Source organism: Chiroxiphia lanceolata, chromosome 10 (assembly GCF_009829145.1).
Source record: "Chiroxiphia lanceolata isolate bChiLan1 chromosome 10, bChiLan1.pri, whole genome shotgun sequence".
NCBI classification, from domain to species: Eukaryota; Metazoa; Chordata; class Aves; order Passeriformes; family Pipridae; genus Chiroxiphia; species Chiroxiphia lanceolata.
In genome coordinates, this window is record NC_045646.1 from 23356066 (window position 1) to 23384030 (window position 27965).

Genomic DNA, 27965 nt, shown 5'->3' on the forward strand with positions numbered 1-27965 from the left:
ATCATCTCTGGAGAAACCACAGTGGGTTTGTGACTTCACCCTTCCCTCAGCTCTGCTTCCCATCCCCAGGAGGCACCTCACTCTCTGTGCTGCCTTAGCCTGGTACCCCCCAATCCCTCTCAGCTCCTGCTTCCTCTGCAGAATCCTGACCCCTCTCCCGTCCTTCTGCCTCCCTCCCCAGGCACAGCTTTTTTAACAAACTAGGAGGGTTTTTTCTTGGTTGTTTGTTTGGGTTTTTTTGTTACACCCATTAATTTGTGTTCAGAAAGTCTTAACTCCCAACATGGCCTCTAACACTCCATCCCCTTTTCTTTCACCGCTCTGATTCGGTCTTTAGACACATTAATGATGGAAGCATTTGTGTCCAACCATTGTATTGGTGTTTTCTTGCCAGGAACACCTCACTTTTGTCTCCAAAACTGCCAGAATTTTTGCACAGGCATTACAGATCATCTTCTGATGTCTTGGTGATCCACGTGGGGCTGGCAGCTGCATCCTCCTGCAATGGCACACCTGGGCACACCTGCTAAATTCTGTGCTGGCTTAACAGTAGCAGTTCCTGCTCTGAGAGGGAGTCTAACTGGCAAATTCCTTTGTACTTAACACTACTATGGTTATTAGATTGATTTACACCTTTTAAAGAAAAACCTACCTTCTATACTTATTAGGCAAATGCTATGGATTTAAAACCAGCAAATATTTGCTGTAACAAAAAGCATTCCTTGAGAAGCTCTGCCATTCCTCTCGTATTTTACATTAATCAGAATCTATTACTCAAGTGCAGCTGAAAAGCTGATTGATGGGAATCTTGACATGTATTTTACTTACATGTATTTTTGCCCCTTGCAATATTTTTTCTCATTTGTTCAAAAGATGAGAGAGTAGGTTTAGATTGAATGTTAGAAGGAAGTTCTTCCCTGTGAGGGTGGGGAGGCCCTGCCACAGGTTGCCCAGAGAAGCTGTGGCTGCCCCATCCCTGGAAGTGTCCAAGGCCAGGCTGGACGGGGCTTGGAGCAACCTGGGACAGTGGAAGGTGTCCCTGCCCCTGGCAGGGGGTGGGACTGGATGAGCTTTAAGGTCCCTTCCAACCCAAACCATTTTGTGATTCTGTGATTCCCATTTCCTTCCCCCAGGGTCTGATATCAGGCAGCTTGATCTAGCTGAGGGATTCAACCTGTGATTTTCAAGTGGTACTATTTGGTGTTTTTTTTAAAAAAAAAAGTGAGTTTTCAGATTGCCCTGCCACTGAACTGGCAGTCTGGGATGTTGCCATTCCAAGGGTCAGACTGCAATACAGAATTACCTATGTAAGACAGAGAGAGCCCAGGGACAAATTCAACTCTGGGAATTAAGAATCCCACTCGGAGACAAGCGCTACAATGCTGGTCCCAGCACTGATGGGGTTAAACAGCCCAAATCTCCCTTTGATTTTTGCCTTTTCACATCTCCCCCCAGCAGATGCAGAGCTGACCCCTCTGAGGTAGTGGATGAAGTCCTGGCACAGCCACCGAGGGCAAACAAGAGCCCAGTGTCCAAGCAGTTGCCAACCAGTCGTGGGCGAAGTCACAAGACGAGCTCTCTGTAGAATTCCAGGAGAAAGATGCCCAAGGGATCCTGAGGCTACAGTTGGACAGCGATGAAAGGCCAATTCTGCTGCTGGGAAGCCTCAGCCACACACTGAGCCCACAAAAGGAGTTTTCATTCACGCCCCTCACACACGCACTCCCCCAAATCACCTGCTTTTCCTGACGTACTCGCAGTTCACAGGGAATAAAATCCTCCACGTGGGAGTCACTGTGGGCCCACGGTGCCACCTAGTGACAAACAGAGACAGCACCCGAGCGCCTCCGCCGCTCCAGAGCCACTCAGCTTTTCCATTGGGTAATTTCCTCTCCATTTCCTCGTATTTATCAACTGTCCTGGCGACTGAATTCAAGTCTTCTAAATATTTGCTTCTAGTCACTATCTTTTCACTGGCTCTCCTCTTCCAAGGGGCTCTTTCCGCTCATGAAATAGGGTGATGTTTCTTTCAAACTTTCTAAACTTCAACTCTGATCAACTGTTCAGCCTGGAGAAAAGCAGGCTGGGTGGGGGGCTTCTCTATCTCCACAATTCCCTGACAGCAGGGTGGAGCCAGGTGGGGGTCTGGCTCTGCTCCCAGGGAACAAGGATGAGAGGAAGCAGCCTCACGTTGCACCAGGGGAGGTTCAGGTTGGATATTGGGAAAGATTCTTCATGGAAGGGCTTGTCCAGCCCTGGCACAGCTGCCCAGGGCAGTGGTGGAGTCCCCATCCCTGGAGAGATTTAAAAGCCATGTGGATGTGGCACTTGGGGACGTGGGTTAGTGGTGGCCTTGGCAGTGCTGGGGAATGCTTGGACTTGATGGTCTTAGAGGAGTTTTCCAACCTAAATGATTCCATGATTCTAATTTGACCAAAAGCAGCCAATTCCTCCCAGTTATCAGAATGGGAGAGACTATTTCAGCCTTCTCCTGTCCCAGGTATACACAGAATGTCTCTTCACAAATTCATACATAACCCATCTGCACAACAAGCTTAAAATTCAGACACTTCAATGACTCCATAATGTTTTCCATACCCTTAATAACCAATCCCTGAGTCAAGAAGTACAAACAGCTCTACAAGAGGTAAAGCCTGGACACAGGCTCTGGGCCAGAAGGAGGGAATAGGAGCCCCAAACTCCACTGCTGACTGTTGTCCCATTACCTACAGCAGTGTTTTCAGATTTCTGAGATTTTTTCCTACCCTCTATCTGCTTTGGCTACGGACAACACATCCAAACTGTCTTCTGGGCTGTGGAAGGTGTTTCCAAGCATTAAGGCAAAGGAACTCTAACTCATTATGGGACCCTCGCACCCCCTAAGATACAAACAGCAGTAGAACAGGATCCATCTAGGAATCTGATGTAATATCCAGTCAGTTTTGCTGGATGGGGGTCAGTCATTCCGTGTTCCCCCCCTCTGAGCAGGTCACAGGGAGAAGTGTCCATGCCTGCAGGTGGCAGCGAGGATGAGGCTGGCACAGAGCAGGGTGGTGAGCAGGGTCAGGGCACACACCAGGTAACTGTGTTCCCTGAGCCCCACGGGAACCTCCAGCATCGATTCCTGCCGTGCCTGCAAGGAAAAACAAATGGATTGTACTCATTTAACAAACGGTTCCTTTTTGCCTGCAACTGAGAGGATGAGTAACCAGACCCTGATTTAACCAGCCCTTGGCTGAGGCTTCTTCTGGGATTTGAAATCAAAACCAAGATGGGACATGCCCTTTTTAATTCTCAGCAAACACAGTGGCAGCCACTGCTGCACTGCAAAGCTCAGTAAATGGACCTGCTGCCACTTGTATCCCTGTATCTCTGCTCCTACACCCCTGGGGATGTGTAGGGAATACCACATGGAGGAGAGCAGCTCTCACAGTGAAGTCAGATCAATGAGAAGACAGATTTCCCCAGGGTAAACAACTATTTGGTTTTTTGTGGATGCAAGAAGCTCCTAAGTGTTTTTGGACAAGAGCTGCAGATATCCCAGGCATCTCCAAGCATCTTAAATATAAGAAGGCACGTGTGTTACAACAACAAGGGATTTTTTATTATATAAATCAAGTCTTATTTCTGAATTTCTATGCTACTGTAACCCTTCTGAGCATCAAAGGCAGTTGTTGAACACACTAAAGATCCAATTTCCCTTGGTTTTGAACACAGAATAAGAAATTTCACCTTTCCTAAATACTTACTCAATCAGATACCAACAAACAAACAGAAGTGGCCTTTTTTTTAGGATGCTATTCCTCAAATCTTTGCAGTTTTACCCCTCCTTTAGTTATATCATCAAGTAGTTTTTCACTCTGCTATTCCTCCGAAGCACCAACATTGTAAAGACTTTTCTTAATTTGACCAGAGCCAATTATATCCTAGAATTCCAACTAAACTAGTAAGGAAAAAAAAAAGTAGATGAGAAGAGCAGCCATCCCAAAGGGCCAGAAGAGCACAGAGTGACTGCAAGCACAGCAGAAGGGCAGGATGACCCCCACCAAAAGCCACTCAGAAAGGAAGAAAGGAGCCTCACAAAGGGGGAACCACCCAACTAGTCTTCTACTGATTAATTCCTGTGCTATGGAAGTTGCTAATCACACCAAAAAAAGAAGCAGGAAATGTTAAAAAGAACCAGAAAGGAGAACTCACAGGTCTGTGTGTTGTGCTGTGCCACTGACAGGGACTGACGTTCTCGGCCAAGCAGGGAGCTCCCACTTCAGCAGGCTCCCAACACTCTGCTGCCAGCTGACCTAGGGAAGGCACCAGTGCATCAGCAGGAGCCAGGGGGGATGAAGCAATCTGGCCTGCAAGACTCTGCCAAATAAGGGATCTTTCCCCCACAACAGCTTGACAGAATCAACTCCCTGGAAGGCAAGCGGTGAAACAGCACTGACAGAAACGTGCCAGCTCCCCTGCACGGCTGGGCAGTCCTTCCTGTGAACTCTGCAACAATTCCCTTCCTGATACAGCAGGTAACCAAGAAAGAATCTCACTTGTGTGGCATCTTGGCCCTTCTGTCCTTAACAGGGCAAAGAATTCCTGGTTAGCCTATAGATCCCTCAACTTTACCCATACTTAGAATTTTCCCCAAAGTAAGTAAGTCATTCTTCCATTTCTCCTTCTTGGCCTTCTGTCTGCACATGCAAGAACTCCCTTCCAATACTTTACACATTTTCATAGTAATAATAAATGTTTTCCTGTTTGTAAGGAGTAAATGTGGCAGAAAAACAGGAAGATTTCAGACCCCTTTTTTAAAAGAAAAGGCAGTCTTGCCTGCCCCTACATTTACCCCAGAAAATCACTGCTCAAATGATGCACAAGTGAAGATAAAGGAGTTGAAAACCATTGGTGTGTTTGATTTGGCACCTGGCAGGAATGATTTTGTGAAGGGACATGAGATTTGCAGCAAAACCATAAGATTTCATTGTTCATATAACTTGAAATATTCATTGTCAGTGGTATCAGGTTCTTGTTTCATCCGAGTTTGAGACTCTGACCATTCTAAGCTTCAGGCACAGTTTCCTACATTCCCCCTTTACACAGAGGGAATGCAGGAACAAAGTGTTAGAAACCATCAGAATACTTTGATTCCTCTAAATAGGCGACAGTGGATATTAAATACACCCTGCACAGCTTCAGCTGCCAAGGGAAACACTGGGAGCATGGTCGGAGCAGGAGGCCTTTGGCAAGCCAGGGCCTGCCGGGATCACGACAAACACACGGATCATGACAACTGCCAACACTTCCAGCTGGAAGAACCCAGGCAGCACAGGGGTACAATGGCAGCAGCATAACACCAAGAGGTGTGCTGACAATCCATCTGCCTTTGGCCAGGCAGCAGCACCCAGCGAGGAAGACAACGTGGTCTTTATCAGGGCCACACCCTCCCCTCGCGCTCACACAAGTACCAGGAGCTCCGTGTCCAGTAAAAAAATACAGAGCCAGATTCCAAGCTCTGGATTACCCATGGTTATTCCCCTCTCCCCAGAAAAACATCATGGAGAATCTCACTGTGGCAGCAGCAGAGCAGCACTTCTGGGCTCTCCAGAACGACCAGGGCTTGCTGGCTCCCCTCGGCGGGCCGGTGGTACCGCGCGTGCACGGGCACGGCAGCGCGGAAACAGCGGGAACACCGCGGGTCCGCTTCCAGGTACAGCACGAGGACAAGAGCTGTGGCCAAGTACTCGGGAGCCTCCACATCAGTGACATCAGGAATTAGCACCGCCTGCGAGTGGGAAAGATACAGGTGTGGCTGCGATCGGAACTGACACCGGGGGGAAAACAATTTCCCTCATTTCATTTTCTAGCACTGGGCTTGATTACGTGGTCAGGATGATCAAGCTGGAAATTCTGGCCTTAAGCTGCTCCAAAATACCTTTCTAAGTCCCTCTCCAATGAGTGATTCCTACATGTGAAAAGCTTAGTGTCACTGTGCCTGCAGCCAAACCTGGGAGGCATCAGCTCAACGAGGTGAGTAAGCAAGGCCGGACCTGCACCTCAGGCACCCCAAAGGCAGGAGGTGCCCACAGCCTTTGCATCCATGTTTTAACCAAATTCAGCACCTAAGGAAATTTAAGCCACAGCCTTTGCACATCTCTATATCCAAAATGTGAAGCAAAGACTGGAAAGTAACACAGAAAGCCGGGATGAAAACAAAGCTGGGAAGCTACTCCATCCAAACACACAGCACACTGCTTACAGCTCCCCACCACCTTTCTGGGGGTTACCCTTCCCCCTTCTCAACCCGAGTGCTTTTCCCACAGCTGCTCACCTGGGGGCTAAGCAGAGGAGCAGCAGCTCCACCAGACAGTATGGGAATATCAGCAGCACACGACACAAAACTGATGCTGATCAAACCAGAGATACAGTGAGATGTCACAAAGATGATTCTGTGTGGCATCTCCTTCCAGGGATTAAACCCCTTGGTGCAACAAGCCAGATAATGAGCAGAGATTACAACTCCCTGAGTCCTTATCCAGGTCACTGCCAGATCTCCTGGCATTGGGGCCGTTACCTTGGTTAAATTTTGCTGCTGCAGCGTCGCCAGCTCGTAGGAATCCACATAGATTCCCGGTGGAAGACGAGTTCTAGCTGCCACTGCACATCCCCCTGCATCCTCCCCAAGCTCCACCTTCACCAGCAGGTCCCTTCAAGCAAGAACAGAAGCAAAACATTTATACCTGCCCTTCAAAAGTCGGCACAAAACCCCTGAGAGACATCTCCCAGATGCACAGAGAAGAGATGCAGCTCTCACACTGTGCAATTCATCCAGAACACAGTTCCCTGCCAAGCCGTGCTCTCCTTCACCCCAACTCCACATCCATGGCCAAAATGAAGTTTCACTTCTTTGTTAACTTCTCAATTACCAACAGTCTCCACAGAGATCTTAGAAAGGGAACTCCAGTGAGGAGTGTTCTCCTCCACTAGAGCTTGTTAATCATTTGATCATGTTAATCCATTCCTGAGACATGCTCACGGATCAAGAAGTTGATACAACTGTGCCTGAAAAGAGGAGAAGCTTCTTCTCACGTAAAATCAGCCCTGATGTTGTACTGATGGAGGGCTGGGAGAGCACTCACCTGTGAAACCCCTCTTTGAGGAGCTCCTGTGTGACTGTGGTGTCCCGACAGGCTGCCTGCACATCTGAGGTGACACAGAGACAACAGTGTTACTGTAACTGCTGTTACAGTGTGCACAGAACAGCACAGACATCACAGCACAGTGATCACAGCACTCAGAGAGATCACAGCACACACAGAGACCACAGCACAGTGATCACAACACACACAGTGATCACACGGGCTGGCGACTTTAACTAGTGAAGCCATACAATCCGTGAATATCTCATCTGCAAAACCTCTCACAGGAGAATTCGACTGTGATCAACAGCAGAAGAGGTTTCTTGGGTCACTGACTGAGATGTGCTTCCCAAATCATGGAGTGGTTTGGGTTGGAAGGGACCTTAAAGACCACCTCGTTCCACCCCATGCCATGGGCAGGGACACCTTCCACTAATCCAAGTTGCTCCAAGCCCTGTCCAACCAGGCCTTGGACACTTCCAGGGATGGGGCAGCCACAGCTCCTCTGGGGAACCTGTGCCAGGGACTTCCCACCCTCAAAGGGAACAATTCGTTCCCAATATCCCATCTAACCCTGCCCTCTGGCAGTGGGAAGCCAATGCCCCTTGTCCTGTCCCTTCAGGCCCTTGCCCGCAGTCCCTCTCCAGCTCTCCTGGAGCGCCTTCAGGCACTGGAAGGGGCTCTAAGGTCTCCCCGGAGCCGCCTCCTGTCCGTGCTGAGCACGCCCAGCTCTCGCGGCCTGTCCCAGCGCAGAGGCCGTTCCCGTTGCCGCGGGCACTCACGGAGGGCGCAGAGCAGCGCTCCCAGCCCGGCGCCGACCCGCCGCCCGCCCGCCATGGCGCCCGCTCCGGGGGCTGCCCGCGGCGCCGCCTGACAGCGCGGGGCCAGCCCGCGCCTCGCTCCGCCGCGCCGTGTCCCGCAGGCGTTGATGCGGACAGCCCGGAGGGGGCCTTCGGAGCAGGGGGCCTTTGGCTCCAGGGCCGCCGTAGCCATGGCAACCGGGCGGGGGAGGAGGAGAAGGAGGAAGCAGCGCCTTCGTGCTCGGCCCTGCGGCCGCCCGAGGTGAGGGGAGGGGCGAGAGTACGAGGGAGACGTGGGGCTCCTGGGGCGGGTCCAGCGGAGGGTACGGAGATGCTGAAGGGACTGGAGCATCTCATGGAGCACGAAAGGCTGAGGGAGCTGGGGCTGTTCAGCCTCCAGAGGAGACACTGAGAGGGGCCCTCAACCGTGTCTGTCAGGAAGGGGCAGGGGATAGACCCGGCTCTGCTCGAGGCTGCCCAGCAGTGGGTGTCCAGCCCAGAAACCGATGCCCAGGAAGTTCCACCTGGACATGAGGAAGAACTTCCCTGTGCAGTGACCGAGCCCTGAACAGAGACCAGAGAGGGTGTGGAGTGTCCTCACTGGAGATATTCCAGACCCCTCTGGACACAGTCCTGTGCTGTGTGCTCTGGGATGGCCCTGCTGGAGCAGGGAGGTGGGACCAGGTGAGCCCCTGTGTTCCCTTCCCGGATCCATCTGGGATCTGCGAGGGGCGGGAGGGCCCGGCCCTACCCCCCCCTCCCCGGGCCGCTCCTGCGGCAGAAAAACGGCTTTTTAACGGCAAAAGCGGCGCCGCTGCTGCGCCGGCGTCGGCAGTGCCATAAAACACACCCGCGGATCCAAAGAGCAGCTGCTCGCGTTTATGTTGCTCGTCTTCACAGAATCCCAAAATGGTTTGGGTTGGGTGGGACATTAGAGCTCATCTCGTTCCACCCCCTGCCATGGGCAGAGACACCTTTCACTGTTCCAGGTTGCTCCAAGCCCCGTCCTGCCTGGCCTTGGACACTTCCAGGGTGGTTAATCTCCACTATTAAGGACTTTACTGCAAATTTGAACTTTCCTATGTGGCTTTTAACAAAGGAGGAAGACTTTTCAACTCTACTTCAAAGCAGTTTTTGAAGAGTAATGTAATTTTTCTCAATTTGGAGACGTACATTGATTTTTTTGGGGCTATAATTTGTTACTTTGGCTCTCTGTAGGGCAGTCTGAGCTCACCTTCACATTTGGCATATTTTCACTTATTTAAAACCAAAATAAAAGTAACACACGTACTCAGTGCTGTGAACTGAGCTGGGAAACAAGATCTGCAACAGACTTGGATCTTTAAATCTGCTCTAATTTAATTCCATAATTCATTAATTTTCACCCAGAAAGGGGGTGGAGCCAAGGGCAGAGCTGATGCTGAGAAGTTCCCAAGAGCATTTGGGGACAAATGTGATAAGGCAGAAAAGAGAAGTTGTTGCTGCCAGTCAGGCTGATGTTCCTCCTCTCCTGCTACAAGACCAAATGCTTCAGAGAAAAGTCAAAAGGATAATTAGGGACCAACTTCATAACCTCCTCTGTGTAGTAGCTGACTGAGGCACTGGTACCTGAGAGTTCAGCAGTCCTTACTTTAAAATGAGACATCTCCACTCTTTAAAATTAATTCATATTTTCATTGTTAACTAATAAGGAGTTTTGTTGGTTTTGGTTTTCATTTCTGACTGTTCTTTCTCCTTGTCCCATCTGTCACAGGCTACAGATCTGGTGCTGTAGCAAGATCACTCTGAAGCTTCAGAAAGCAAACACTGACTGGGTGCTTCTACTCTTAAAATCTTAAAAAAGGGGCAGCCACAGCATTAGATATATCAACACTGTGGATGCAAGGCTGTCACTCACCATATGAAATCAGGAGTGTGATATCCCCAGGCTTGTGACAAACAGAGACAAATAAGGGAATTCCTCCCTGTGAGGGTGGGGTGGTCCTGGCACAGGTTGCCCAGAGGAGCTGTGGCTGCCTCATCCCTGGATGTGTCCAAGGCCAGGGCTTGGAGCAACCTGGGCTAGTGGAAGGTGTCCCTGTCCATGGCATGGGGTGGAACTGGATGGTCTTTAAGGTCCCTTCCAACCCAAACCATCCTGGGATTCTGGGATTTTGCTGAACATGTCACTCTACTCCTGACAAAAAGACCAGCGCTGAATGACACTCACACTTTGTTTCCTTTTTCCCTGTTTCCCAGTGAGGTTCACCATTGCTGAGGATGCTGATGAGGCCACTCCCAGCACCAGGACCGGGATGACTTTCACTCCACAGAAGTGTGGGGTCTGCTTCCAGCCCCCATCCATCGTCCTCATCTACAGAGACCACAGCCAGGATAAGACCCGCCGGCGCATCATGCCCATCAGGAATTTCTCCAGGTTCTCAGGTGAGGTGCATTCGTTCACCTGTAGCGTTCCCCAGGTCCCCTCCAGACACAGAGAGAGGAACTCACTGGTAACAGTACCGTTAGTAACCACTGAGTAGCCTCTTACCGGCATGCAGGGCGTGCAGACAGGGGTGTTTTGGGGTGATGACACTGCCTCCCTGAGGAGCCCAAGGCTCCATCTCAACCTGAGCAGTGCCTCTCTAAGTCTGGAGGGTTTGGAGAGGCACCCTTGGGAGGCACTGGGAGAAGATCTGTCTCTGGGAAGAGCTTTGCTTGCAGCTGTAAGTCCTCGTGGTGGTTTTTGTCTCCAGACTGCAGCATGGCTGCCGAGCAGCTGAAGAACAACCCTCGGCACAAGCCCTACCTGGAAGGGGTCTCGCTGCGGCAGCTCCAGAAGCTCTACAGGTTGCTGAGAGGTCATCTGGGAGGAGAGAGCCTGGCTGAGAGCTTGGAAAAGTTTCAGCAGGAAGAGACCATTGACCCAGAGGAGGATATGAACAAACTAGATGACAAGGAACTAGCCAAGAGGAAGAGCATCATGGATGAGCTCTTTGAAAAGAACAGGAAGAAGAAGGATGACCCCGATTTCATCTATGACGTTGAGGTGGAGTTCCCACAGGATGAGCAGCTGGAGTCCTGTGGCTGGGACCTGGAGTCAGATGAAGAAATCTGATTCCAGACAGAGGTGTCTTGGATGGGCAGCTCAGGCACAAACCTCACTGTCCCAGCAGAGAGGATGATGTCGGTGCCACACAGAACTGATGCACATTGGCTACGGAGAATCCGAGGGACCACCGCAGTCCCAGGGTTAAGGGAGCTTTGTTTAAGAAGCCAGTCTTGATGAAATGAAAACTTGGCAGCTGAAATTGTTGGGTGGTTTTAGTCTTTTCCTACATAAAAGAATTTATTTAATCTTTCAATTTTTTTTACATTTCAGTCAGCTTTGGCTGAAAATGAAGTGTTAAATATTCATGTCCTGAAAGCACTGTTAAAGCTGTATTGCACAAGTAGAGTGTTTCTTATTGCCTGCTGGGAAGTTAAATATATATCATTCTTCCTGGATAAATCAACAGTGCATTGAGGATATTACTCTCACATTTCCTGAGAAATGCTTAAATCTCCAGTTTTAGCTTACACAAATATAAATCCTTATATTTAAGAAAAGGAATATCTAGAAAATTAATTAGTCTTGAAAGCACTTTTGAAAACACAGTGATTTCAAATTGCTGCAATGGGGTGGTTGGTTCCTTACACTGCTGGATGATGCTTTCTTATAAGTGCTCAATTCTGGGAGAATGTGCTTAAAGTATCCAAAAAAATAGAGTGGTAGAAACTCAAAGGCTGGGCTTTAGAGTAAAACAAAACCTTTAGTCATCCCACTGAAGCTTTTATTCCCACTGTCTACCTCAGCTGGTCTGTACCAGCCAAATCCTTCTCTCCTGCAACAACTGGAGGACTAAGTTTAGGATTTTTTAGGAAATTGCACAACTCCAAAAGCTTCCCGGGTTTCAGCTTTCCAAACCCAGGCAGCTGTGAGGGCTGTGGGTGGGATGGGCCTTCATCCTGAGCTGCTGCCTGAGGTAACTCAGAGGAGTTGTAAATGGCCTCCCAGACTAGTTCCTGCCTTCCTTCTTGCAACCACAAACTAAATAAAACATGTTAAATTTATCAGCAAGATGTCTTGTGGCAGCACAGGCGCTGGGGCTGGAGGAGCTCTCCTCCCACACACCGAAACGATGGAGTCACTGCTGGGGAAATCTGGAACGGGTCTCAGTGAAACCACAGTGCTGTGTCACCACTGCAGAGCAGGAGGGAGCTCACACTTGGCCACGGGGGTCTTCAGTTAGAAACGGAAGCTGGCGCCTCACTTGCCAAAATTAAAGAAATCTAAAGCCTGACTCAGCTCTCCCAGGACCGGAAAGGGTGTGTGGGGCTCTGGCACAGGCCTTGCTTCAAAGACTGCAACAGAACAGCAGAGAAAGATCTCCCACCTGGGCAGGAGGGAGCCATGGGGACTCCTCCTGCACACCCATCCTGTACCCAGTGTTGTCCTGGCTGGGCTGGGAGGATGTGGCTGCACCCCCTCCCTGGGCATGGCCCTTCTCACAGTGGGGGCTCAATGAGGCCTAACCAGTGCCCAGTTGAGGGGGTAATCACCTCCCTGGACCGTGAGGTTCCTGCTGGCCTGTCCCCCCAGCCCACACCAGTCCTTCAGGATGGAGCCCTGCTGGTCTTCCCAGTTTGGGCTCATCTGTGAACTTGGCACAAAGGTGCTCCACAGCCTTCTTTAGGTCATGGACAAAGATGAAATGGGGCAGATCCCAAACCAGACCCTGTTTTCTCACCAGCCTCCTACTAACCACTACCTTGCGTGCTTCATCTTCCAGCTGATCCTTATCTGCCTGGCTGCCCATCCATCCAGACTGTGACATCCACACTTGGATGAAGAATGTTGTGGGACAGTGTCCAAAGCCTTGCTGAAGCTGAGGAAAATGGCACCCACCACTTTCCCCTTGCCTACAGATCCACCCATTTCATCCTGAGAGGAAAGGAGGTCAGGCAGGCACAAGTTACCCTCATCAATCCACACTCACTGCTCCCAGCCACCCTCTTCTAGAGGTGTGTTCCAAACAAAGGATACTCTGTGGTTTTCCCAACATGAAGGTGACTGCCCAGTTGCTCCCTGGGATGTCCTTTTGGCCATTACTGAAGATGGGTGGGACACTTGGGTTCTCCAGTCATGGAAGGGCCTTCCCTATCGCCATGACCTTACAAAGATGGTGAGAGCAGCTTTGTAAAGACGTCCACCACTCTGAAAGTGGAATCTCCTCCTGTTGCCCTGACATCCCATGCACATCCCAGCTCCAGGTGAGCCTCAGCTTTCCAGGCACGTGATGGGGGAGTGTGGATTATCCCGCCCATCAGCTCAATAGAACCAAGAACCCCCGCTCTTTATTCGTGCCCTGGGCAGTGCCAGGTGCCTGGGTTCCTCCCTGCATGTGTTCCCACAGCTGCACCCCACATCCCCCTTCCAGAAGGAGATGCAGCGTTGGCTGGGGTGGGGGGGAAGCGAGCCCATCCACAACCCAAGGTTGGCCGTGGCACCCACAGCAGGGGAAAACACCCCCAGGGACTGGGGCACCTGCTCAGCCTGCCAGCAGGGAGACGCTGGAATGCTGCCAGGAGACAGCACAGGGATGTATTTTTAGGTCATTGCTGTCCCCCAGGGGTGCAGCTTATGGGCAAAAGAAGGGCTGAAAGAGGCTGAGGGACTCCCCAGCTGGGGCCTAGTTTGGTTTTGGCTAGTTCAGTCTAAAACAGTGCCAGAAAGCGGCCATTTCTGAGCCGAGTCTGACAGTGGGGTTCCAGAGCCTTGGCCACGCTTGGGCCCATTGGAGCTGCCAGCGTGTCCAGCAGGGTCCAAGCTGTGCCACTTCCCAGCAGGCTCACCCAACCCCTGTCCCACACCTCTGCCGGGGAGGGGGCTGCCCTGCTCCTGCTGCCTGCACCACCCCTGGCATCTTCCCGGCCCCATGCCAGCCTGGGCATCTCCCTCCACCACCTCCCAGGACAACTCCAGTGGGCTTGAGCCCCCAGCACACCCCACGTTGCCCTGCAGAACCCACCCACATAAGGACATGCCCCCGGCATGCCCACAACGGCACTGCTGCTTTCCCACTCCTCCTGTTCCCAATTAAACGTTTCACTGGAAAATCCCAGCAGTGCCAGGGAATAAAGCCGCTCCAGTTCTCAGAAGGGCTTTTGAGTTAGCACAAGCCACCATCACTTCTCCTTCCACCACAGCGACTCTCCGAGGAACAGAGCAGCACTTCCCCAGGTAGCGCTGCCCCTCCAGGAGGGACGGTGTGAGCTTGTGAGCTGCAACCGGAGCTGGGTGGAGGAAACCCCCCACACCCACCGGAGCAGGGCTTCCACAATGAGGGGGAGGGCTTTCTCTTACTTCCTTTGCATGTTTAATCCAGCACTGCTGGCAGAAAATTAGTCCATGATAAAACACCAGCAGGATATAATTTACTCTCCTGCCTTTCAATCAATATTTCACATCGTTTCGCTCGGGCTGTTTTTAATGGACTTTCTAACCAGGACTGTGGCTTACCAAGGAAACAAACCCCCAAAGTGTGTCTTTCAGTCCTGCCGACAACGCCCATCTTATCAGCGCACGCACAGGGTGCACGGCCCGGGCTGCCTGCGGGTTTGCAGTGCCCGCAAGAGCACTGTGGGAGGCTGAGGCTAGGGAGACCCTTCTCTGCAGTGCCCAGGTGATGTCTGCTCCAGCCTGGGGCACCTCGTGGAGGCCGTCTGCAGACCTGGAGGATGTTTTGAGGTGGGAATAAATAAAAAGAACTGCCTGAAGAGGGGGGGAGGGGAAACAGCACTGGGGAAAACAGTCACAGAATCACAGACTGGTTTAGGTTGGAAGGGACCTTAAAAAATCATCTGGTTCCACCTCCCTGCCATGGGCAGGGACACCTTCCACTATCCCAGGTTGCTCCAAGCCCCATCCAACCTGGCCTTGGACACTTCCAGGGATATGGCATCCACAGCTTCTCTGGGCAACCTGTCCCTTCAGCCAAGAGGTGTTTGATGTCGTGTCTGCTCAGCTCTTGTCCACACCAGCTGAAGGTTTCTGCTGAAGACATGTCCCTTGAGGATTCCCAGGCTCCATCACCAGACACCGCCCTGAACCCTTTGGGTACCGTTAGGGCTCACCCAGCACCCCGTGTCCTCCATCCATCAAGTCTCCATCTCACCCACCTCGGAGAGGTTATCAACTGTAATCCTGTAAGTGGCCAACCTCCCACTCGTTCCCTGTCCTGAGCCCTTCCTCCTCCTCCTCCTCCTCCTCCTCCTTCTCTTCTTCTTCCTCCTCCTCAGCCATCAGTAAGGGCTGGAAACCCCACACCGGTTTTTCAGCAGCTTCAGCAGCTTCTCCTTGAGCATGAGGAAGACGACAGCGAAGGCCACCAGGAGCGTCAGGCAGGTGGGCAGAGCCAGCACGAGGTAGAGCAGCGCCAGGTCGGCCGTCTGCCAGCGGCAGCTCCGCAGGACGGGCCCGGGCAGCGCGCCGGGGCTCAGCGCGTGGGAGCCGTGGCTGCAGGTCACCTCCCGCCCGTCGGGGACGCGCAGCCCCTCCACCCGCTGCAGGGCGTCCCACCAGCCCAGCGTGCAGCAGTTGTAGGGGTTTCGGCTGAGGTAGAGCTCCCGCAGGCTCCTCCCCAGCGGCGTCCGCGCTGTGTCCGGCGGCAGCGCCGGGAGGCAGTTGTCCCGCAGGTCCAGGCTGTGCAGCTCCAGGGCGCCCAGTGAGGCGGGGAAGGCGGTCAAGGAATTCCCCGAAAGGTCCAAGCGTACGAGGCTGTTCAGGGTGGAGAAGTCCACGGCGCTGGAGGAGAGGCTGGTGTTCCTCAGAGACAGCACCTGCAGCGTCAGGGCAAGGTCCTGCAGCCACCCCAGGCCCCCGGTCAGTGCCTGGCAGTTGTCAGAGAGGTCCAGGTGGATCAGTGACGTTCCCTGGAAGGGGCGGCCGCCCAGCCCCCGCAGACCACAGCCGGCCAAGGAGAGATGGGTCAAGGTCTCCACGCCCCTGATGTCTACACAGGGGGGACTCTCCGCCTCACCTGCAACGTCTGGCTGGGGACAGAGGTCAACCTGGTTGTGGCTGAGGTCCACAGTAGTGATCTTCCTGGTGCGGGTGAAAACCCCGGGAGGAAGCGCCCGCAGCCTGTTGGCACTGATGTTGAAGAGCTGCAGGTTGGGCAGGACATCCCCGACACCCACCTCTGTCCCCAGCTCCACCAGCCGGTTCTGGCTGAGGTCCAGCTCAGTCAGCATGGCTAAGGGGCCCTCCTCCAACAGGTGAAACGCCTCCAGGCAGTTCTGGTTGAGCTTCAGGTGGGTCAGTGAGGGCATCTGGGCCAGGAAGCCCTCCGGCAGGCCCCAGACCTGGTTCTGGCTCATGTCCAGCAGGCGCAGGGAGGAGAGGTTGCTGTAGCAGAGCTCATCCCAGAGCCTGACCGTTGTGATGTTGGTGGAGTTGCCATCAATGATCAGGAACTGCACGGTGACGTTGGCCAGGGACGTGCCGTTGGGGAGGCGCTGGTAGAAGCTCATCCTGTTGTCCTGCAGCAGCAGGGAGTGGAGCTTGTTCTGCCGGGGCAGCACGGGGAAGAACAGCAGGCGGTTGTGGGACAGGTCCAGCACCTCCAGCTCAAAGAGGTCATCGCTTTCCAGAGCCAGAAACCACTCGATGACGTTGTTGCTGACGTTGAGCACCCTGAGCTGGGTGAGGCCGAACCCCACCAGACACGGGAGGTAGTTGTAAGCTATGTTGAGCCTCTGCAGACTCTGCAGCCCTTCAAAAGCTTCGTCAATCTCAAAGATGTAGTTCTTCTCCAGGTTCAGCTCCAGTAGCTGTGTCAGGTTTGTAAAGATAGATGGGTCCAGTCTCATGATGACATTCCTGGCCACAGACAGGGACTCTAGGGAAGATAGATTCCAGACTAGAACCGACACCATGTCCTCAGTGAGGCGGTTTCCAGCCAGATCCAGTGTCCTCAAGGCTTGCAGAGCAGAAAGAGCAGCTGCTGTCAGCGAGTAGTTGGTGAAGAGGAGGTTGTCTGACAAGGAGAGCTCCTGGAGGCCTTGACTGCTGTGGAAGGTGCCGGGCTCGATGAGCTCCAGCCGGTTCCTGGTCAAACTGAGATGGCAGAGCTGGGTATATGGAAGCAGAGAGGCATTTCCCAGGACCTGGATAGTGTTGTCATCGAGCAACAGCTCCTCGGTATCACCTCGAAGGTTTCCTGGGATGGAGCTCAGCCATCTCCCAGTGCAGTCCATGGTGCTCTGCACCTAAAGCAAGAGGATGATCTGTAACACCACTCTGAGAGGCAGGAGATGAGGAGGGAGAAGTTTGGGGAGCAGAATGAGTATGGAGGAGGTGGCTCTGTGTTTAGAACCTTGGCACCCCAGTCCCCTCCAAGCCAGTAGCTGGGATAGGGAAGGTCTGGAGACGCTGAGGCGCCTGGGCTTTGCCAGGCAGGACCAAGCATTCAGAGGGGTGAGGGTTCACAGGAGAGGACTTACGAGCTCACAGCCACCCGGAGATGGTGCCCAGGCTGCAACTGCCCCGCTTCCCTGTCCCACTGCTAGGAGGACCAGAAGCAGGGAGAGACCAGGGAGCGGGGCCTCCATCTCAGCGGCGGCACTCCTGTGGAGATGGAAACAGAGCGAGGAGGTCAGAAGCTGCAGACCGCTCACCCCAAAAGGTGCAGGTGACCTGGGCCACCACGAGCTGCCTGTGGAGAAGGGACAGAGGGCCTCAGCACCAAGCCCACCCACCCCAGCAGGAGCCCTCATGGGGCTCCCCCAGTTTGAGCCTGGAGGGCAGGAGAAGAGCAGGGACAGGGAGGTGGCAGCTCGGTCCGTGCATGGGGCAGCACATGTGGGAAAGGCACCGTCAGAGCTGCACAGCTGCTCGTGAATGCCACTGAACTGCATCCCTCGAGCAGAGGAGTCCCCCTGGCAGGGCTTTTGTCCCCTCTCTTGGCACCAAATGCTCCCCCAGGGGACACTGACCCAGTCCCCCCTGAACCCCCCCAGCGCCCGTCCCTGCCGAGGGCCCTCCCGGGGAATTGGAAGCTCTCCAGCAGCTCCTGTCCCATTACTGACTTGGTGGGACTGGAGCTGATGACATTTGCATCTGGGGAAAAGCTGAAACTCAGGCAAATGAGCAGCGAGGGCTCAGCAAGGCCTCGGCACACAGCACTTTCAGAACTGCCACTGCTTGAAGGAGAAATGGGGGGTTATCTTGGGCAGCCCTGCAGCTGGAGCCTCACAGCACAGAGGGAGCAGGGGCATGTCCTGGGCTGTCTCCTTCCTCGGGACAGCCAAAAGTACAGAGCTGGTGCCTTATCAAAGCAGCATTTATTAATCAGGGGGATGCAGAGGAAGCCCCCCTTCCCCGAGCTGCAGCTGACACACAGCACCTTTTGCCCTCCCAAGCCCTTGGTCTCCAGCAGCCCCTCATACCCAGCAGGGAGCAGGAGAGGGACCTTGCTGAGTCCTCACTGCACCCAAAAACCAGCAGCTTTGGCTCTGGCTCCTGAACTCCTCTGGAGAAGCTCCCACTTGCCTTCACCCAGCCCAGCCTTTCTTGGCCTCTCTGAACACCAGGAGCACCTCCATGCTCCCGCTCCTCCCTGGAGCTGCAGGGATGGCACCTGCCCATCCAGGAGAGCAGGCAGCAGCCCTGGCAGGAAACCCCCGCCCGCAGCCCCACACCAGAGCCCACATCCAAGAGCTCTGGGAGCACCCAGGGTGCTCCCCACACCTCACACCAGCCCCATCACCGGCCCACGCAGCCACAGCTCTTCAAGCGTGGGCACCAGTGACACACAGCCACTACAGATCCGCAGACTGGCACCAAGGGCTCCCCAAAAACCCCCGTTGGGGTTTTCCCCCAGGTTTGGGGGGCAGGTACTCACCACGTGGGGCGGCGCGCAGGGTTTGGCACAGCCCATCCTGTGGCCAGTGGCCCCTGGGCTGCGCTCGGGGGGCTCTCAGGGCCGGGGGCAGGGGTGACCCACTGGGTGTGCGACCCACCCGCCCTCCTGCTGAGCACCAATATAGCCTTTGCGGAAGGAGCGACGGAAACTGCAGTCACATGGAGGCAGAGAGCGCGGCCGAGCTCCTCGCTTACTGATCTCAGCACTTACAGCCGGGGTCACGCACTCACACTCAGCTCCCTGGCAAGGAGGAACCTTGGGGGCCGGGCAGGGAACCAGGGGGTGCCAGGGGGAACCAGCTCCTGCCTGTCCTGCTGCTCCCAGGGACAAGCCTTGCACTGGGACTCCTCTCCACAGCTCCAGCAGCAGAACCCTTGCTCGGGTTTTGGGCTGCAGAGATCTTGACTGAAGGGAGGTCCGTGGAGCCACGGCACCCGTCCTGCAGCGTGGAGAAATGCCACCACCCTGCATGGCACCTATTCCCATTGTGCCCCTCCAGCTTCTGCTTGCCTCCAGTGCCCAGCACAGGGACTTTAACAGGAGCCGAGGGATGTGCATCCCATGGGGGGAAAAGGGGCTTTTATTTCCTGTTGCATCCCAAGCCAAGGTTGGACATGTCCCACTTTGGGACACCCATGCCCAGCCCCTCACACTGTGTAGGTGAGATTTGGGATTCCCCACCCCCAGTCCTTTGGGTCTCCTGGGGCTGCTCAGGATTTCTGCAAACCCGGCACCAAGGGCACGGGTCAGACCCATCTGGATACAGCGACTCCTGAGTGCTGATCCCTGTGGGAAACTCAGCAGAACTGGCTTTTCCCACAGCTGCCAAGAAACAAAGATCCATATTTCCAAGGCAATATGAGCAGCGAGGTCCCCTTACTCCTCATCCCCATCTACTCCTGCTCTCTATCTCCCCATCCCGTGACTCCCTTCTCCCAAGGTCTCCACGCATCCCCAAGGCCCCAAATCCAGCCACTGAGGAGGAAAACAGTTTGCATTGATCTAACTAGCTGGGGAAGGATTCAGAACTATGGAGAAGGGATCCAGCCCTGCAGCAGGACCCTGTCTAGTGGGATCAGCAGGTTCTGCTCTGCAGTGTCCATGCTCCACGTGCCATGTGCTCCATGGCACCAATGGGAGCTGGGAGATGAACTGCGGCACACTAAGACCTTCCCAAGGGACATCTCAGCTGGGATCCCCCCCACCTGCCAGACCACGTGGCCCCCAAACTCCTGCAGCCAACACCAATGACCAGGGAGATAATTTTTTTGCCCTCCTCCTAAATTTAATTTCTTCTCTGGGAGAAAGCTGAGCTGTCCCATGCCACTCGTGAAAAAGCCCTGTGGTTTCGTTTCCTCCATTTTCAAGGAAGTTTGACATACAAAAATCAAGAAGGAGAAGAGAGAAGTGAACAGGAGTGGCAGAAACTGCAGCAGGGCACAATTCCCATGGCATTGCTCAAGGGCACACAAAGGGCTGAGACTGGCCAACGGTTATAAACTGCTGATCCCAAACCGTGCCACAAGCCCAGCCCTCACCCAAACCCCTCACCTGGTGCTTGGAGGTGCAGAAGCTGGCAGAGAGTCACCTGGAGCTGTAAAACTTGAGCATCCTCAGCCCTGACCATATTCCACTCACTGGATCTGGAGGCTCCTGGGAGACCTTCTGGTGAGATTCCTCCTTGTAGTGCCACCAAACACGGTGATGCCTCGAGGGTCAAACCAGCTTCCTCCTGCAGCCCAGCAGGAACTGGGAGAGAAAACAACTTGTTTCATGCCCTGCTCCACCCCCAGCCCGTCCCCAGAGCCAGGGCAGCGTAACCCCCTCTCCCTGGCAGCGAGGGCACCGTGGGGTGGGAGAGTCCCTGCAGCACCCACCCAGGTTTCACCCACCCCGCTGCTCCCAAAAGCAGCCCCAGGCCAGGGCTCTGTGCTGGGGCAGTTTGGCAGCAGGGCTGCACTTCACACTTTCCCCACATCCTGCAGCCGGCTGGTTCTGAAAACGTCCCAGAGCTGCTGCTCGGTCCCCTCCTTTTCCTCCCCAGCAGCATCACACCCCTCACCCCCACCCCCCAGCCCTCACACTGGATGTGTGGTTTATGGGGGTTTAATTTATTTTTTAATATCAGCATGGTAAAGGGACAGGGACTGAGCTGCCAGGACCTGCTGCTCCATCCAGCTCTTCAGGAAGCTCCAATCCAGCCCAATGGCACAGGTGGATTAAATTGAAGGAAATTCAGCTGCTTGGAGCTGTGTCTACAAGAGCAGCTGCAATTCCTGCAGCTGTAGGGGAGGACTGGGAATCCCCACATGGTTTTACACCCAGTGAACTTCCTCCGTTCCTCCCACGTCCTCTTCCTCCAAACCATCTTTTTCCCTTAACAACCCTCAAATTGTCAAGCACAAACCAAGAGAAAAGCTGTGACAAGAGGGCAGGCTCCCAGTTACTCCTGGAATGCTGCACGGGAGAAACTGCAACAGGAAACAGCAGCCCCACTGCTGCACCTATGTTTTCCTGCAGGAAACGTGATTTATTCCAGAGTGGAAGCACCAGGAGAAGGGTCACTCGGTAGCAGGACCACAGCCTTGGTGAGTGGGGGAAAAGTGAAACAGAAATGTTTCTCCATGGGCTTCCCTGATTCCCACTGGAATGGAGAAGTGGAGAGAATTAAACAAGCGGCTCTGCAAGGGAGGATGGTGCAAAGCATCATTAATTTAATTCATTTCATTTAATCACCTGCTCTGGACAAAACAAGGGAAGCTCCAGGTCTGCTGTATCCCAGGAGCTGCCAGTAGCAGTAGTTGCCTCTAATTTAAGATGAACTGTGAACATAAAAAAGAAAACGGATCATTTGTTACACGGGCAAAAGGAAAAAGCTAAAATGGTCAGCTCGATGCCTGAACACTTTAAACTACAGCTCTGGAATTTCATCTGGCTGAATTTCTCCACAGGAATCCACCCAGTTTATCCCCAGGGAATAGCTAAGGATGTGTCCCATCCCAGGATGGCACAGACACATCGATGTACAGGAGCAGGGGCTCCCCCAGCCCAGTGCCACAGTGGGATGGGAGCTCTGCAGGAAGCACAGCTCCCCTGGGTGTAGTTCCTGCAAGGGGAAACCAAGGGCCAAAACTCAGCAATTTACAATCAGCTGCAAAATCTTCTTCCCCCCTCAGCTGTAGCCAAACCACCTCCCTGCTGCTTTACCTGGCCACGCTTGGGTGTCCAAGGAAAGGCGTGTGCCGGCACTGACATCAGTCACTAAAGCTCCAGGCTCTGGTTTTGCAGTGACTCCTGTGCCTGGGACCCCCCAGAGCCCCAGCACCTTCCTCTAGGCTGACTCCCCCACCCCACTGCTGTTCCCCTTCCAGCAGCTGCCCACACTCCTGGCTCTCTCCTGCTCTGCAGTTACACATTTAGCCACAGCCTAGCCCAGCTTTGCTCCCCCATTTTATAGAATCCCAGGATGGTTTGGGTTGGAAGGGACCTTTAAAGCCCATCCAGTTCCACCCTCTGCTATGGGCAGGGACACCTTCTACTATCCCAGGTTGCTCCAAGCTCTGTCCAACCTGGCCTTGGACACTTCCAGGGATGTGGCATCCACAGCTTCTCTGGTCAACCTGTGCCAGGGCCTCTCCACCCTCACAGAGAAGACTTTCTTCCCTGTATTTCCAGCTGTCAGGAATCTCCTAGCTCTTGCCAGGTTTTCTGATGGGAAGAGGGGTTCAAAGAAGACTTCTTTGAACCCAGAATTAGTTCTGGGTTGTTCTGAGCAGAGTACTGGGCTTGCTCACTCACCTTTGCAGCCACATGCTGGCTGCTGACATCTGAAGAACTGGGGCTGTGGGAACTCAGGGAGGAGGGGGGAGGCAATAACACCCCCCAGGACTGACAACGTGCAGTGAGCCCACAGGTGAGTCCCAGCACAAACAATTGGGAAAATGAGGCCTTTGGGCTTGGATGACATTTGATCAGGACTTAAACACCACAGCAGGACTTTCATAGAGGCTCCCACCTTTGATCCTTCAGTCTCTAAAAGGTTCCTCTGTGGGACTCAGAAGAGAGGCAGGAACAGGTCTTAGTGGAAGGCAAACCCATGTTCCTGGGGGCACAGGGCCGTGTGGGAAGGGAAGAGGGGAACTGGTCGGTGGCTCAGCCACAGCCCTTTCCCGGATCCCCGTGCCGGGGTGAGGCTGCACCCTGGTTCCCTTCCCACAGGCAGGTCCAGCCCAGGCAGCTCCATCTCCGTGGTCACTGCTCTTCCTCCTCAGCCTGTAAATGAGGAGGAAGTGGGACAGGGAGGGGAGAGCCACAGCAGGATCTCGTTTCCCCCGCTCGCCTGCACGCGTGGCCAGCACACCCCTGCCCTGCCCCGGCCAGGCCTGGGGGCTGCACAGGATCCAGCACCACGATGCCAAGGGAAATCTCCTCCTTGGAGAGTGGGACAGCATCTGGATCATACAGAGCAGAACATGCAGTGGGATGCATTGGATACTGAAATAGTGCAACCTCATGTTTCTGCAGCAACTGGAAGCCAAGAGCATCCACTCCCTTGTGTTCCGAGACATTCCAGAGACACTCAGGAACTCATCTGCAGGAGAAGCAAGTGCCTAAAGCTGGACAAGGCCACTGACCTTATGCCCAGAGGAGCTGTGGCTGCCCCATCCCTGGAAGTGTCCAAGGCCAGGTGGGACAGGCCTTGGAGCAACCTGGGATAGTGGAAGGTGTCTCTCCACATCACAGGGAGGTGGGACTGGATGGGCTTTAAGGTCCCTTCTAACCTAAACCTTTCTGTGATTTTCCTCCTACGTGCCCTCAAGAGCTGCAAACAGCCCCACAACCAGGTTGCTTCCATCTAGTTTGGTCTTAGATTGCAGCTATGCCCAAAAGTGTTGCCCAAGTTTTTCTCAGAGGATTGCCAAATGTGGATAAACTGACTTTATTTTTGCACTCTACAATAAAATAAACCATTGGAAGCAGTAAAACCCCTTGACCCATCTACTCCAGCACATTCACCGAAGTTTTTAACCGTAGAGTCGTGGAATGGTTTGGGTTGGGAGGGACCTTAAAGCTCATCTCACTCCATCCCCCTGCCATGGGCAAGGACACCTTCCACTATCCCAGGTTGCTCCAAGCCCTGTCCAACCTGGCCTTGGACAATTCCAGGGATGGGGCAGCCACAGCTTCTCTGGGCAACCTGTGGCAGGGCCTCACCACCCTCACAGGGAAGAATTTCTTCCCAATAACCAATCTAAACCTCCTCTCTCTCAGTTTTTAGCCTAAAACTCTCAGGACTAGAGGCTGTAAGTCACCATAAGGAGAAGGTTTGGACAAGTCACTGCTATGACATCATTCAGCAATGCAAATTGTGGCAAGAAAAACTACTCCCATCTGCAGCCCCATATAGTCCCTTCCTGCTGCTGTTCTGCTTCTAAGAGAAGTGAGTAATTCTGTTGAGAATGCAAAGGGAAGTGAAACTCTCTCAGCTCCTTGCAGAGCTGAGCGTATCCCGCCCGGCTTTCCCCTCTGGCCGGGAGGGCCAACGTCCCTGCAACACAGCCTGATCTCACAAGCAGCTCTTCTGGAAGCAAATTCACACTCCAACCTTTTCCCAGGTTTTCAGCTGTGGAGTTCAGCATCCCTCTTTTCCAGCTTGCTTGGGGGACGAGTGACAAAGAAAAGTCTGTCTGTGGGGCCAGGGGATTGGAGCACCCTGTTGCATGCAGGACATACCCTTAGTCTTGCACAGAGCAGAAAAACTGACAGGACAGAAGTTGCTGTGGGTTTTTTAAACAATCTCCAACACAAAAATGGCATCACTGCTGTACCCAAAACACAATCCCTGCAGCTGTACCTGAGAGAGACTCAAAGCACTTTCACCTCTCTGTTTGGAGACCTGGATTCACACAGGAGTGCAGGAGGGGGAAGTTCAGTCGGACACTTTGATCAATACACAGATCCTCCCCTCCTGCCCTCTGCTTTCCTGCCGGGAAGAGCAGCTCATGCTGCCAGTAAACATGAGCCACATCCCAGCTGGACATGTAAAACCACCTGGTTTCCATCTTGCACACTCTCCTGAGTCCCACTAATGTTCCAGCTCTGCTCCAGTTCTGCTCCTGTCAGTTATTTTTCCAGGAATAGATAAAATCATATGCTGAAACTGAGATAAAAATCTCTTGGCTGCTTCCAAAGCAGGATCCCACCCTCCAGCTCTGCTCTTGCACAAATTCTCATGGAAGGGCTCAGGTGCCCACTGTCAGATGTCACCTGAGCACAGAAAAAACAAACAAAAAGCCAACAAAAAAAAACCCCAAAGGTGATTTGGAAGTGGCAGAGGCTGAGCAGCCTGGTCTAGTGGGAGGTGTCCCTGCCCCATGGCAGGGAGTGGAACTGGATGAGCTTTAACCCAGCCCTCCCAACCCAAACCAGTGTGTGACTCTATGAAAAGCTTTAACCACTGCAGTATTTGGAATGTGATACAAAAAGCACTTTGGCCAACATCCACTTCCTCACTAGCAGGTTTGTCCAGCACTTTATAAAGTCACAGATTGGAGCTGGCAGAGTTTACTCTCTCAAATTGCTGTTTAAAAGTGATGGGATGCTCAGGATTAAAAAGACAAAATAAGTCAGGCAGACATGAAGCCACTCCAGGTAGCTCACACCACACCTGCCAGTGCAGGCATGGAGGGAAAATCCATTTAATTCCTGACCTGGTAAAATTGCAGAAGGACAAACAACACTCATAACGTACAACCAGTTTTATTTTTTAAATCCCTTTTCAGTGATTCTGATTTTTCTTTCAGCTGCAATGACATTTTTTTAAATAAGTTTTTGCTGATATCACTATTTCCTGATCATAAATGCCTGAGAGGAAGAAAAGCAAGTCTGGGAAAGAGTGGAACTTGAATAGCAACAGTGACATTTTTTTTGAGCCTCTCAAATCCCTGTCAATCCTTTAAGGTGATTTCAGAGCCTTGTCTCAGTCTGCTGTCACTAAAAGTCATTTTCTGAAATGCAAATATTTGCTGAGCCTAATTTCAGGACCCAGAGTTCAAACAAAGGAGTGAATTTAAAAAAAAAATCCATGTCCAACATCCACTTCCATTGAGGGTTTTTAGTTTTGGTCTTTGAGGAGGACAGGAAGCAAATGCTAAGGGAGAAGGTTCCATATTAAACATTTAGTTTGCACAACACTTAAGAAGCTCCACAAGGTTCCCACAGTGCTGTAGCTTTGCCCTCTCATGGGGAGGTGGCAGAGTTCCTTCAGAAGTCACACACCATCATCCAGCAGGAGACAAAAAACTGCTTAAGGGATGAATTAAGAGGTTCAGCAGCGCTGCAGGAAAATATTTCTGTGTTCACTCACTGCTTTGTTCATTTTTGTTTCAAATGCATCATACTGTGCTGCGAGGTGGGCCTCTGTCACTTAGAGAATCAAACACAGCCACTGCCAACCCCTTAAAAACCTGGTTTGTAAATTTAGAGAGGACCTTAGTGCAGGTTTCAATAATGCTGCTTTCTGGCTGCAGATTTCGTTGTATATAAATGAAAAAAAAAAACAAAACCCAAACCACATATATCTAAGAGCTATTTATAACATGTAAAGATTTAGGACTGAAACATCAGCATGGAAATACACAGGCTCAGGAATGACTGAGGGCTGGTCGTATCTCAAATACTTGGAGAAAATCAGTTTTGCACGATCAGACTATGATCAGGCTGAGCCTTATTTTAACTCATCACTGCTGTCATCATCCCAGGGAAAATGGAAAAGGAGAAAAAAAAAATAGAGGCAGGAGAAAAAAAAAAATAGAGGCAGCCATCTGGAAACACACCCGTGTGCTCAGGGAGTTTAGAAATGTAGATCACAGATAAGCAGGGAGGAAAGTTGGATTTCTCACTGTCAGATTCCGAGGCAGGCAGGGAAGAGCACAGCTGCATCCGAGGAGCAGAGGCTCAGCCCACACCACCAGGTCCATCTGCTCCTGCCTGGGTTTGTCACCTGAAACAGGGGGCACAGAAACGACTGGGGTTTGCTGGGGGAAGGCACTCGGGGCTCTCAGAAATGCACTCACTGCTGCGTTTTCAAGTGGGGAAAAACCCCACCCTTTTCCAGGAGATACCCCTACCAGGGTGAGTTTCCTGCTCCATCCTGATTTATCAGTTCAGCCATCAGCACCTGAGGAGTCACACAAGTGGCTCTGGGCCAGCACGAGCTGCCACCAAGGCCCAGAACAGCCTCTGCCCCCAAATTAGTGGCCACACCAAGCTCCTCACCTCCTCAGAGAGGTGTGATGGGGGCAGATGACCAACTGCTCAGCTCCCAACACATTTCACAGCACACTAAAATCACAAGGAATTCTGGGTTCTATTCAAATGATAGACAAAATGCTTGCTTATCCCAAAATCCTGGTGTCCTGCAGGATTCCAAAGCCAAGACCTGTGAATTTGACTGATTTCTGTTTGGGGGCTGTGAGCAGTTGATATTCTCCCTGACCAAAGTAGTTAATCCCTTGTCAGGGTTAGAAAAATACCTCAAACAGGTGCTCAGCTGACCCTGAAGTACCTCAGGCTAAAAAAAAGCAAATCCACCTTCTTGGCAAGCATCAAACCCCTCTGCTCCTGAAGGAGCTCACAGGGATGTCGGCCAAAATTTACTGCTTAAAAACAGATTCTTGATGCAGAAAGTTTGGGAAGTGCCTCAGAGCTCACAACACAGTCCCCTGCTTCTTCCTAAAATCACCTACTTCTTCCTAAAAGCACCATGAAATATTGAACTGGGAAAGCTGAGGAAACAGTGGGAAGCTGATGTGGGAAGGAGGCCCCTAAATACAGCAGAGTGGCTGCAGCAGTGACCACACCACCCCAATCCAGAGGCCTCCAGCAGTCAGGAATGCCTTTTCCCCCAGTGCTGAGCTGTTTCAGAGGATGCAGTTTCCCAAGCACAGCTCTCAGACCACTGAGTTTCCAATCCCTCGTTAACCACTCACCAGACTCCAACAGCAAATCACAGTCCCAGCGCCTCCGTCCTCCTGGTGCACCAAACTGCAGCTCCCTTCTTCCCATCTGGGGGATTCCACAGGTGCCATTCC

The 27965-nt window shown here is 52.7% G+C and overlaps 3 protein-coding genes across 8 annotated transcripts; 1 reads left to right on the forward strand and 2 right to left on the reverse strand.

The window, feature by feature from the left end:
• Positions 1 to 2555: 2555 nt before the first annotated feature.
• Positions 2556 to 7976, reverse strand: PIGX (phosphatidylinositol glycan anchor biosynthesis class X). Its single transcript, XM_032697800.1, has 6 exons — positions 7910 to 7976; positions 7128 to 7191; positions 6563 to 6695; positions 5560 to 5773; positions 4198 to 4298; positions 2556 to 3133 (listed from the first exon to the last, which is right to left on the reverse strand). Exons 1-6 carry the CDS (start codon positions 7962 to 7964, stop codon positions 2990 to 2992), a joined length of 711 nt encoding a protein of 236 aa, XP_032553691.1. The 5' UTR covers positions 7965 to 7976; the 3' UTR covers positions 2556 to 2989.
• Positions 7977 to 8062: 86 nt separating this feature from the next.
• On the forward strand, positions 8063 to 11410 carry CEP19 (centrosomal protein 19). Of its 2 annotated transcripts, XM_032697802.1 has the most exons (4): positions 8063 to 8189; positions 10166 to 10351; positions 10663 to 11031; positions 11068 to 11263. In XM_032697802.1, exons 2-3 carry the CDS (start codon positions 10222 to 10224, stop codon positions 11022 to 11024), a joined length of 492 nt encoding a protein of 163 aa, XP_032553693.1. In that variant the 5' UTR covers positions 8063 to 8189; positions 10166 to 10221; the 3' UTR covers positions 11025 to 11031; positions 11068 to 11263. The 2 variants fall into 2 exon arrangements, with proteins under 2 accessions (XP_032553693.1, XP_032553692.1); XM_032697801.1 differs by having other exon boundaries at positions 10663 to 11410.
• Positions 11411 to 14848: 3438 nt separating this feature from the next.
• NRROS (negative regulator of reactive oxygen species) lies at positions 14849 to 27923 on the reverse strand. Of its 5 annotated transcripts, none has more exons than XM_032697790.1 (7): positions 27864 to 27923; positions 21610 to 21695; positions 21378 to 21517; positions 20425 to 20622; positions 18038 to 18148; positions 17453 to 17576; positions 14849 to 17218 (listed from the first exon to the last, which is right to left on the reverse strand). In XM_032697790.1, the coding sequence occupies exons 6-7, from the start codon at positions 17558 to 17560 to the stop codon at positions 15251 to 15253; spliced, it is 2076 nt and encodes a 691-aa protein (XP_032553681.1). In that variant the 5' UTR covers positions 17561 to 17576; positions 18038 to 18148; positions 20425 to 20622; positions 21378 to 21517; positions 21610 to 21695; positions 27864 to 27923; the 3' UTR covers positions 14849 to 15250. The 5 variants fall into 5 exon arrangements, with proteins under 5 accessions (XP_032553681.1, XP_032553682.1, XP_032553683.1 ...); XM_032697791.1 differs by having other exon boundaries at positions 18038 to 18151; XM_032697792.1 differs by lacking the exons at positions 18038 to 18148; positions 21378 to 21517 and having other exon boundaries at positions 20079 to 20622.
• Positions 27924 to 27965: the final 42 nt, after the last annotated feature.

Bases quoted from the DNA above. Each gene is read 5' to 3' on its own strand.
- PIGX (XM_032697800.1), bottom strand. From the start codon at position 7,964: ATGGCGGGCGGGCGGCGGGTCGGCGCCGGGCTGGGAGCGCTGCTCTGC. The intron at 5,774-6,562 runs GTAACGGCCCCA...TCCCACTCGCAG, and splicing joins AGCAGCAAAATTTAACCAAG to GCGGTGCTAATTCCTGATGT. The intron at 4,299-5,559 runs GTGAGATTCTCC...TGCCTTCCCTAG, and splicing joins GCTGCTCTGCTGCTGCCACA to GTCAGCTGGCAGCAGAGTGT.
- CEP19 (XM_032697801.1), top strand. From the start codon at position 10,222: ATGACTTTCACTCCACAGAAGTGTGGGGTCTGCTTCCAGCCCCCATCC. The intron at 10,352-10,662 runs GTGAGGTGCATT...TTTTGTCTCCAG, and splicing joins GAATTTCTCCAGGTTCTCAG to ACTGCAGCATGGCTGCCGAG.
- NRROS (XM_032697792.1), bottom strand. From the start codon at position 17,560: ATGGAGGCCCCGCTCCCTGGTCTCTCCCTGCTTCTGGTCCTCCTAGCA. The intron at 17,219-17,452 runs GTAAGTCCTCTC...CTCTTGCTTTAG, and splicing joins CTCCGGGTGGCTGTGAGCTC to GTGCAGAGCACCATGGACTG.